At 32.4% G+C, this 11758-nt stretch overlaps 3 protein-coding genes across 3 annotated transcripts; all 3 read left to right on the top strand.

Moving 5' to 3' along the window:
* Positions 1-1848: 1848 nt before the first annotated feature.
* On the top strand, positions 1849-2406 carry LOTGIDRAFT_57933 (hypothetical protein; the record flags this gene model as incomplete). The annotated part of the gene is made up of 1 exon (XM_009050331.1): positions 1849-2406. A coding segment is annotated over one exon (558 nt), but the record flags the coding sequence as incomplete, so codon positions are not given.
* Positions 2407-9492: 7086 nt separating this feature from the next.
* LOTGIDRAFT_76658 (hypothetical protein) lies at positions 9493-10056 on the top strand (the record flags this gene model as incomplete). The annotated part of the gene is made up of 1 exon (XM_009050330.1): positions 9493-10056. A coding segment is annotated over one exon (564 nt), but the record flags the coding sequence as incomplete, so codon positions are not given.
* A 1309-nt stretch (positions 10057-11365) lies between these two features.
* Positions 11366-11608, top strand: LOTGIDRAFT_112620 (hypothetical protein; the record flags this gene model as incomplete). Its single annotated transcript, XM_009050329.1, has 1 exon — positions 11366-11608. A coding segment is annotated over one exon (243 nt), but the record flags the coding sequence as incomplete, so codon positions are not given.
* Positions 11609-11758: the final 150 nt, after the last annotated feature.

The raw sequence follows: 11758 nt of genomic DNA, 5'->3' as shown, positions 1-11758 counted from the left end.
TATTCTTATATCCCTTTCAGGGTCTATATATAAGATAACATAAATAAGATACGCCTCTTGTGGGCAGCAAATATATATATGTAATGTTTATTTGGTATTTCTATCACCTACCATATTATAGAAGAATGTAACAAGTGGAGAATGAATGCTAACACCATCTGTTGATGAGGAATCTGCTGACCTACTTTCACTTTCTCAAAACACAGGGCAGCAGACGGTTTATTGATTTGGCGGGAAATTGATGAGATCATCTAGTGATGTCATATCTAGTTGGTATTTATTAGAGAGTGAATACCACGCTAATCAGATGTGGTGACTTTCTATTCAAGTTATCTGAGGAATAATTCATATCTTCATTGTCAAGAGTTCATCTTAGGCTACCAACACATGTTTCTGATACACAATCCTCATCAGGACAGTTAGTTTTAAATAAGACTTGTTGATGATGATGTTAATTGTTGTGAAGTCAACATGAAGGTTATAAAAAGTATAGGACTTATTGTCTAGAGCTCATCCCATGTTCCAGATATATTGTCCTCATCAGGACTGTGGTAATACATGACTGTGGTAATACATGACTGTGGTAATACATGACTGGTAATACATGACAATGGTAATACATGACTGTTGTAATACATGACTGTTGTAATACATGACAGTGGTAATACATGACTGTGGTAATACATGACTGTGGTAATAAATGACTGTGGTAATACATGACTGTTGTAATACATGACTGTTGTAATACATGACAGTGGTAATACATGACTGTTGTAATACATGACTATGGGAGACATTGAAAGAGAATCAAACAATGAAATAACAATGAAGACTAATATAGAAGTGTCTGTTGCTTTTAATACCAACAATTACAAATTATACCGGTAGTGAATCTTAGACTATCAGGCATCGTTAGCACCAGACGTGACAAATCACGGTGTCATTATCAGAATACAATGATTCACGACCGACAGTCCGTCCGTACCAGAATGTCAAACTTAGTCAGATGTCAGAAGATTACATACATCAATCAATATTCAATACATCTTTTACACTCTATCTTTGTCTTGTTATTCATTATATATCACAGAATAACGTTAAATACGAGTCAGGAAATGAAATGACAAATTCAGAAATAAAATAGAATAGAGGTTCATGTCCTAATTCTTGGCTCTTGATGGAGCTGATTAAACCTATAAACATCTTGCTATGTGGGATATTTTACCAGGAGACCTGTATATGTTACTCTTTTTCTATTTCCAGATGTCAGCTTATAGTTTACCTTAGTTGTAAGAGGCTTAACAAGGTTTTTATTGTACACAACGTTTCAACAATTTACATTGTCATCATGAATTAAATGAGAAAGTATGGGTATACTACTAGAATGTATATATTAACATATACAATACCAACAATAAGAGATGAAAAGAAATGACTATATAGTTGTTGATTGTATTAGCTAGTAGGAAATCAGTACTACAAACCTATTGGTCCAATCTTCATGTTATTAGTAGTCTAGTACTACTCTATTAATTCTATTATCAGGAATAATTCCTCCAGGCCGTGATGGCTTAATACACCATCGATTCCCCTAACCCACTTCATCTAATTTAATATATTACTCACAGTCTTTTACTAGTTTATATTGTGGACTCTCTATTTCATACTGTTAGTCATGTGGACTCTCTATTTTATACTGTTAGTTATGTGGACTCTCTATTTTATACTGTTAGTCATGTGGACTCTCTATTTTATACTGTTAGTTATGTGGACTCTCTATTTTATACTGTTAGTCATGTGGACTCTCTATTTTATACTGTTAGTTATGTGGACTCTCTATTTTATACTGTTAGTTATGTGGACTCTCTATTTTATACTGTTAGTTATGTGGACTCTCTATTTTATACTGTTAGTCATGTGGACTCTCTATTTTATACTGTTAGTCATGTGGACTCTCTATTTTATACTGTTAGTTATGTGGACTCTCTATTTTATACTGTTAGTTATGTGGACTCTCTATTTTATACTGTTAGTCATGTGGACTCTCTATTTTATACTGTTAGTCATGTGGACTCTCTATTTTATACTGTTAGTTATGTGGACTCTCTATTTTATACTGTTAGTTATGTGGACTCTCTATTTTATACTGTTAGTTATGTGGACTCTCTATTTTATACTGTTAGTCATGTGGACTCTCTATTTTATACTGTTAGTCATGTGGACTCTCTATTTTATACTGTTAGTCATGTGGACTCTCTATTTTATACTGTTAGTCATGTGGACTCTCTATTTTATACTGTTAGTCATGTGGACTCTCTATTTTATACTGTTAGTCATGTGGACTCTCTATTTTATACTGTTAGTCATGTGGACTCTCTATTTTATACTGTTAGTTATGTGGACTCTCTATTTTATACTGTTAGTTATGTGGACTCTCTAAAAGGATCTTTATTAGCTCAATCAGATACAGAAAAGTATCATTTCATTTCAGTTTCCAACAGAATTCTAAATACCAAATGTCATATATTATAGGTCTAATTGTATATAGATTTCAAGGACTTTCAGAATCCAATTATGGCATCAGGTTTTACAGGTATAGCTTATTATTGACAGTAATAATTGTCCAAAGATTTTGATACTGTAATAGGGTTTAAAGCCTAACTTGACAAGTTCTCAGGAGATTTACATCGTTTGTTACCATCTGCAATTGGCTTGACAAGACAGAATGATATGACGAAATATTTATCTCAAATGAGTGCAAGAAATATGATATGAGCTATCTATAAAAATAGAACTGAATCAACAAGTCTAAAATCAATGAAGACTTGAAAACTATACAGGGATTATCAAATCTTGTAATTTTCTGTTTTATGGTTTTATATTCAATCAGAATTATTGATTTTCTCCAGTTTTAAAATTATTTTATGGTGTAAAAACTAGGTCAAGTCAATAAAGTATTATATTAGAAATACTTCAATTTATATCAATTCTTAATGAAGTTGATCTTATAATAGCTCAGAACGGCCACGCTTATCAACAACGGCTCAGAACGTCCACGCTTATCAACAACAGCTCAGAACGGCCACGCTAATCAACAACGGCTCAGAACGGCCACGCTAATCAACAACAGCTCAGAACGGCCACGCTAATCAACAACGGCTCAGAACGGCCACGCTAATCAACAACGGCTCAGAACGGCCACGCTAATCAACAACGGCTCAGAACGGCCACGCTAATCAACAACGGCTCAGAACGGCCACGCTAATCAACATGAAATAATGGCAAATATTAAACTTGAAGTGCTACAGAAATAAATTCAGTGATAAACTTCAGTGTAATTAAGATTATTATAAATGGGTAATAAAAAATGACGCGTTACAAAAAAATCATTTTTGACAGGGATAACAACTTGGGTTCATGAGGATCCTTGATTAAACTTCTTAGTAATAATTTCACAAAACATAACTACTCAAGGTACACTAAGATCCTTTCTACCATCTGGTCCTTGGTTAAACTTCTTAGTAACGACTTTATTAAGATAACAAGTTAGGTTCACAATGTTTCTGTCTTCCAGCTGGTCCTTGGCCAAACCTCTTGGCATTGATCTTTCTAGGATGTTTTGAGATGTACTTCAATATCAGGTATATTTGAACATTTCAACTCAACCCTTAATCTGCATGACCAAATGTCCTGTCTAGAATCAATATATTCCTGAAGGTCGAGAAGACGATGATAATCAACATTAGTATGAGAATAAATAGCTATTAGACTAGGACTAAACAATAAAACCTAACAGCACAGATATTAATATTTCAATTATAACAGTTAATTAGGGCATTCATTTGACAATAGACCAAACAAGACTAATTTTAATATTCAAATATCCTATTCAGTATTCAATAAAGTCGTCCGTCTGGTAACAGACTCAACAGGGCTGATATTAATATTTCAATTAACATATTCAATAATTAATTAGGTCGTACATCAGGTAACCAGGTGGTAACTCAGTCAACTGTGAAATATATTGATTAATTTCTCAGATCATGTCAAAGACTTGCAGGAGACCAATTCCTTTGTTCCAGACCTCCATTTGTTGTGCCGTCTTGTGTATTTAATGGTATATCAATTGGTACAGAAACACAGTTTGTAGGTTAGATAATATAGCTAGGGTTTCTATATACAATATGTTACTAACAGTTATTGATGTAGAAACACTGTTAATAGTTTGAAGCTATACTAATATTTTACTGCATAATTGACTACTAGTGTCATTCATTGGTTCATAAACCACATTTAGGTTTTTAAACAAAAATTTTTGTTTGATAAAATCTGCTTCGCTTTTAGCTCGCAAAGCTGAAGACACTAGAGTTGAAATGATATCAACAGACGACATGTTATTCATAACCACAGACCATGGAGGTTCTAACATATCATATAATATTATGACATCACAACTTGTTACAGTAACATTACATTATTACCACTTGTTACAGTAACATTACAACTTGTTACAGTAACATTACATTATTACCACTTGTTACAGTAACATTACAACTTGTTACAGTAACATTACATTATTACCACTTGTTACAGTAACATTACAACTTGTTACAGTAACATTACAACTTGTTACAGTAACATTACATTATTACCACTTGTTACAGTAACATTACAACTTGTTACAGTAACATTACAACTTGTTACAGTAACATTACATTATTACAACTTGTTACAGTAACATTACATTATTACCACTTGTTACAGTAACATTACATCTTGTTACAGTAACATTACATTATTACAACTTGTTACAGTAACATTACAACTTGTTACAGTAACATTACAACTTGTTACAGTAACATTACATTATTACAACTTGTTACAGTAACATTACATTATTACAACTTGTTACAGTAACATTACATTATTACAACTTGTTACAGTAACATTACATTATCACAACTTGTTACAGTAACATTACATTATTACCACTTGTTACAGTAACATTACAACTTGTTACAGTAACATTACAACTTGTTAGTAACATTACAACTTGTTACAGTAACATGTTACATAAACTATTATATTTCTGAAATCTGTACCTAGTCAGACCAGAGCTTTAAGACTGAATGATTTCATGTTTGTTTTATAGAATATTAGTAATTCTACTGGGAGCTGCAGTGACTCAGTGAGTTAGAGTCTTGCTTGCTAACTTAAAAATCCAGGGCTCAATCCTGGCATAGGTCGAGATAATAAATAGATTTCTTTTATGTTGAATATTTATAATGCCCTCTGATATTTAGTGTATATAGAATAATTCTCTATATTTACATGTATTTTTTAGACTGTGATATCATCTTAATATAATTTGTCAATTCATGTTGGTATCTTGTTTAATCTCTATATTTTACATACATGTGATATTTTATATAAATCTATTATATCATATTAATATAATATCACCTAGTCAATATATATATTGTTTAAATTTCTATATTTGTATGTATTATAACCACAGGACAAACAACATGATTCAACTGGGTGTTAACTCTACAAAACTACACACTGTTAAAATAAATATCTTTTGTAGATAGATAATGTTTTTGTCGTACGCTAGACATTTCTCTCCATCAGCAAATATCTTCTTTATTGTATTTTAATGTATTTTAATTTCCCTTTAATGTAGGTTACACTGCTATTATTATTAGACACAATAATCAAATAACTCTAATAAGGTTACCTCATTGCACACTGCTATCAGACAAACTCTATTAGGGGTAATTTCCCTCATGACACACTGCATGGCATTGTTAGTACTCACACAAGCAGTGTTGGGAGTCTTATAAAATATTAAGATCCAGTCTTAATCAATAAACTGAAAGTAGACGATTATATCAGGTAAATTCTTGACAGACGCTACTGGGTAGTGGTCAGAGATGATCATTGTCAACACAAGCGGCAGGAATGTAAACAAGATAAACAACATGTAAACAAACAACCAATATTAATGTAAACAATGTGAACGGACCAGATGAAATACTAGCTGATGATTTGACTGATAACCTACTATCCTGACAGTAGTCTGGTCAATATTTAGACGAGAGATATATGATTTGATATTCAGATAGTATAATGTATCCAACACCAAGTTCTCAATTTATCAGTAGGCTACTCAGAAGAAGATTTGATATAGACCTTATTACATCTAACAGTGTATCCTACCCTGTGGGAAAAAAAATAAATTGTACCTATCCAAACCACAATCAATTAAAGCTACAAACCTAAACCTAATATGGAATACCAGGCAAGGTGTCCATGGGTTAAGAGTAAGTACTTTCTGTCCAGTCCACACAGCAAACTCAAATTGTATCTCGGGTGTAGAGAAAGATTTTTATTTTATATATGACCAATATGTTATTGTCTTATATAATATATAATACTCTATTTATACTGAAACATTCCTGTACATGATAAAATATGTTAAGATTGGAATTCTCAGTTTATTTTATAATAATTATATATTTTAATCTGTTTAGAAAATAAACATTAAAATATAAAAACTGTAAGATATTTGAAGAAGGGACTGGGTTTGATTGATAAGAAAGGTTAATACAGAAAGATAAGACAATGGTATGTTTAAAAATAGGTGCCAAATTTTATTTTATAAAGTTTACAATGTCAATAAAATATCTAAACCCCTTAAACACGTTTCACATTAGGTCCTTCGTCATTACTGATGTCATCAAACACTTAGTTTTAGTCAAATTGGCAATTGCAGGAACCACAGACGTTTGATTGAAAATTGGAATGGTGCAAATTGCTAACAGAGTCCCTGATGCACATAAAACTTTAGAAAACCTTTTTACAATCCCTAACAGTAGTACATAGTAAATGAAATTATGTATTTTTGTTATTTAGATGAACAAATACCATTGAAATATAAAATAATATGTTGTTGATGTAGTGATGATATAGTTAGAGTATTTATTTAGAAACTGTCAATGATTTGATTAAAAACCTACTTTATACTTATCTTGTAGATAATAATATTAAATAGAACTAATGATATTATTACCAAACTGTCCAGAAGTTATTCATGTATGTTTTTAATGTTTTTACTGGTATAAATATATCATTTAGTATAATTACTGACCATATTGTTAGTTTTTCTGCTCTTTTAGAAATACTTCTGTCTTGCTGAAATCATCATTATAAAGGTATTCATTCATATAGAAAATTTACANCATTGAGGAACCAGTACCTTATTTATATTGACAACAATCGCTGAAATCCAGTGCTGATAAATGTGTATTTGTTGATAAATAAGAATATTTTGATATATCCCCCCCCCCTCTCCATTTTATATTTATGATATATAGCCTATATCTAGTGTATTATTTATTATATTTATATAGAAATTTGATAATATATTTAACATTTCATTCATAATTAGAGTGAGAATGACGTAAAACAGGTCATCCGTTTATTTAATTTATTACGGTGTTGACTGACTGGAGTTTTAATGAAAACCAGAAATACGGAAGTGTGATAATAAATAAACTATTTCATTTATAAACAAACACTTAAATTCATTCATTAATCGTTTATTCATTAAACAACCAGGTCAAATCCATGATAACTTGGTTTACTATCACATCCAAACAAGACGCCTGTACAATGTCAGCCCCTCCAACCTCTAACTAACAGGGGGAAATGCGTAGGTATATCCCTATATTCTATGCAGGAATTGAACTTGACTCAATTATCATTAATAGAAGTTCTGAAATCAGTTTAATACAGACAAATCTTGGTGAAACCTCAAATCAGGCATATCGATTTGCAGGAATTCACAGAAGTTCAGACAGAGCCAGTGTCAAGGTTATGAAGAGAACTAACTATCGATGAAGAACAAGGCCATTAAATCATTAACATATCACGATTCAATACACTGACTAATCTAACTATCACCTAAATGGTGAGAAACATTAATCTCATCACGGATAAAACTGAAGGTTCTCGCATGTTAATTATGTAGTCATTACATGTTAGTGGTTTTAACTTTGACCTTTAGGTACACCATTTAATCAAATTTACTATCGATTTCAATATATTGTATACAAGACACTGGAATTAACTTGTGTGAACTTTGGAATTTGCCATGGAATTGATTGTGACAAAACAGGCTATAATAAACTTGATTAATATTGAATTATGGATCATAGCAATTACTCAAATTATCTATCTTGATGGTTCTTAACTTTACCAATATTAATGTGTGTGACTAATTGATTAAAGTCAATTAACAACAGTCTGCCTAGATATTTGGCAGACAAGGGCAGTAAGTCAAAGTATACAGGTGTACAGGTCAGGGAAAAAAATCTGGATTTGGGTGAAAAGTTGGGAGATTTTCCAAAGAATATTGTAAGTGATACCATATAACTTGTAACTTGATAAAAATAAGTTGAAGTGTGGGGTTGGGGCTTTTTAGCATATTTATACCAATAATACCATCTCACTACTTCTAGTTCAAGGTCAGTCAGACACCTAATATCCAAGATGGCTGCCATTAATGGCCGTCATGATCAATTAACGAGAATCTCTGTTGTTAATTTAACAGATTTCTTTCAGATAATTGAAACAAATTGAGGCTTGGATATAAATAATAATTAGATCTAACCGCCTGGTGTGAAGGAGTATAATTTAACACAAAACATCGTCATTTTATCTTCATTACATACTGATTGATACACTGTTAGGTTCCATAACTCTAATTATACAGTCAGACCACAGTAATTTAACCTGTTAATGTCTAATTAAAACAGATTTGGTGACCATTAAGAATTCTGGTCATCATGAAGATTAATGAGCTGTGGTCAAGTTGTTATTTCGATGTCCACAGCATAGTTTAATAGAAAAGTCTAGTCACGTTGTTACCGTAAAATGACGTCATGAATTTTTCTTGGTAACATATTCATGAAAAATCTGTGCTTTTCGCAGGAAATCATGACTCTATGACAAATTGCAATGGAGCTCAGTATACTAGGAGTGGCACGGCTTTCCCACTTTTAGTCTACCTATGTCTGTGTCCTAATCTTGAACTACAAATACAATTTAACCTGAATCCCAACTACAATATCAACCTGAATGAAGTATTGTTAACATGTAGAGCCTGTAGGAGAGATAACTAGTGTGTCTAGTAGAAACATGACAAGACAATATATATGTAGATATCACATTTAAACATGGCTTATTGTCTAGTTGATAAAACAATAGACTGGGTAGAAACCATATTGTCTTTATTCTAGACTATCTCACAGGATAAACTTTATATCTTTTTATAACTGAATGTCAGACATTAACCCTGTAATATCAAATAGCTCCACATATTACCAGGCAGTAAAGGTCAAGGTTCATCACCCGAACTGACATTTTATACAATCAATATTTATGCAAATATAAATTATAAAGAGACGAAGACATGATAAACCTGGACACCATCTCACAGAGGGAAGACATGATAAACCTAGACACCATCTCACAGAGGGAAGACATGATAAACCTAGACACCATCTCATAGAGGGAAGACATGATAAACCTAGACATCATCTCACAGAGGGAAGACATGATAAACCTAGACACCATCTCACAGAGGGAAGACATGATAAACCTAGACACCATCTCACAGAGGGAAGACATGATAAACCTGGACACCATCTCACAGAGGGAAGACATGATAAACATGGACTCCATCCCACAGAGGGAAGACATGATAAACCTGGACACCATCTCACAGAGGGAAGACATGATAAACCTAGACACCATCTCACAGAGGGAAGACATGATAAACCTAGACACCATCTCATAGAGGGAAGACATGATAAACCTAGACATCATCTCACAGAGGGAAGACATGATAAACCTGGACACCATCTCACAGAGGGAAGACATGATAAACCTAGACACCATCTCACAGAGGGAAGACATGATAAACCTAGACACCATCTCATAGAGGGAAGACATGATAAACCTAGACATCATCTCACAGAGGGAAGACATGATAAACCTGGACTCCATCTCACAGAGGGAAAATGATTTGACAAACCTACAGAATACTACTAAATGTTATTTACTATTTTGAAATGAACAAATCTTTCTGTATCCGTACAAACAGCACAGGCAGAAACTCAGGGTATAAGATTAACATAATAAGCTATGTGGATTCTCTTAAACTGACACTATTTTCTGTACAAAAACAGAATCAAACAGATCAGTATATGCACGTACAGTTATAAACTAGTCAACACAATCATCTATTTTCATTAACCTAATTATGTTCAGATTTCATCCTTGAATACAAAACTACATTGACTGTAAAATATTTCTCTACATGTCTAAATATGGTAATTAATCAGAAGTTCTGTATCTAATGAAATCCACAGCTCAAATCTCCAGACAATCCTTTGATTAAAGTGATTTTTAAAAACCTTGATAAATGTTGGAATAATGATTATAAAAGAAAAACGTAAATTAACTGAAAATAAACTTTTGTCTCAAGAGAAATTGTAATTTAGTTTTATTTTCTGGGTTGATGAAACTGGTAGAACTAATTACTGAATGTAGTCAAAATGACATAGAACTTTATCTTTAACAATGTAGGCTACTCCATATTGCCTGGATTCTAGATCCATGGCTACAAGCAGGATTCCCCCACATCCCCCCCCTTTCCTAAAAAAAATTCTGACAACCAACCAATTCCTTTTACTGCAATTAAACACCATACACCATTACCCTTTCTAGATATATTACTTGTCTCTCCTAATAATCAAGTCTGGCTACAGATCTGTCTGATTCTCAACCTATTAGAATGGAGGTACCCCTTTCTTATGTTTGGGTTCCCTGAACTACCTTGGCTACCCCCTGCTTACCTTATTCTTACAGTGTGAGGAGAAATAACTTCAACAAAGAGTCATGGATTGTTCTAACAGTTAACATATATGTCTGAATCAACCAATTATATTATAAAATATTACAATTACAAACTCTTTAAGATATTCTCAGACAGCTATTAACTAATACACCAGTTTGTCATTTACATTTCAGATGTTCCTATTCAAATGACAGTTTTATAATTTTCAACTTCTAGCCTCATAACTATCTTTTACTGTCTTTATTCCAAATAGATCTATTGTCCTCAAAGAGACTGTTATAGAAGAAGAAATGGTAACAGGATTATATTTTATCTCTGTAGAGGTCAGAATGACCTAACTAACTCATAAACAACTATAATTCTAGCTATGTATAAAAACTCTATTGTTGTCAGACAAAAACTGATTGTGGTATTCAGTCAATAATTCTAGTAACAAATTATTCTTGTCTCAAATTACGTGACCATGTATATGTTCAATATTCAATATTTTTATATTTAACCTATTTCTGTGTATTTGTGTATTTGTGTATCTGTGTATTTGTGTATTTGTGTATTTGTGTATTTGTGTATCTGTGTATCTGTGTATTTGTGTATTTGTGTATCTGTGTATTTGTGTATTTGTGTATCTGTGTATCTGTGTATTTGTGTATTTGTGTATTTGTGTATTTGAGCTCATGTTAAGTTGTTGAAATAGATTAAACAGTCTGTAACCACTGGGCCTCGGTTTATCGTCCCATCAGAACAACAAGATGCTTTGTCCATGCCAGCTCCTCTTACCATCATCACTGACAGACGGAAACCTGGTTGAATAATCAGAGCTTCTTCTTCCTA

This window comes from Lottia gigantea (genome assembly GCF_000327385.1).
Source record: "Lottia gigantea unplaced genomic scaffold LOTGIsca_15, whole genome shotgun sequence".
NCBI classification, from domain to species: Eukaryota; Metazoa; Mollusca; class Gastropoda; family Lottiidae; genus Lottia; species Lottia gigantea.
Note: the sequence above shows the minus strand (reverse complement) of the source record. Positions and strands in the feature narration are given on the sequence as shown.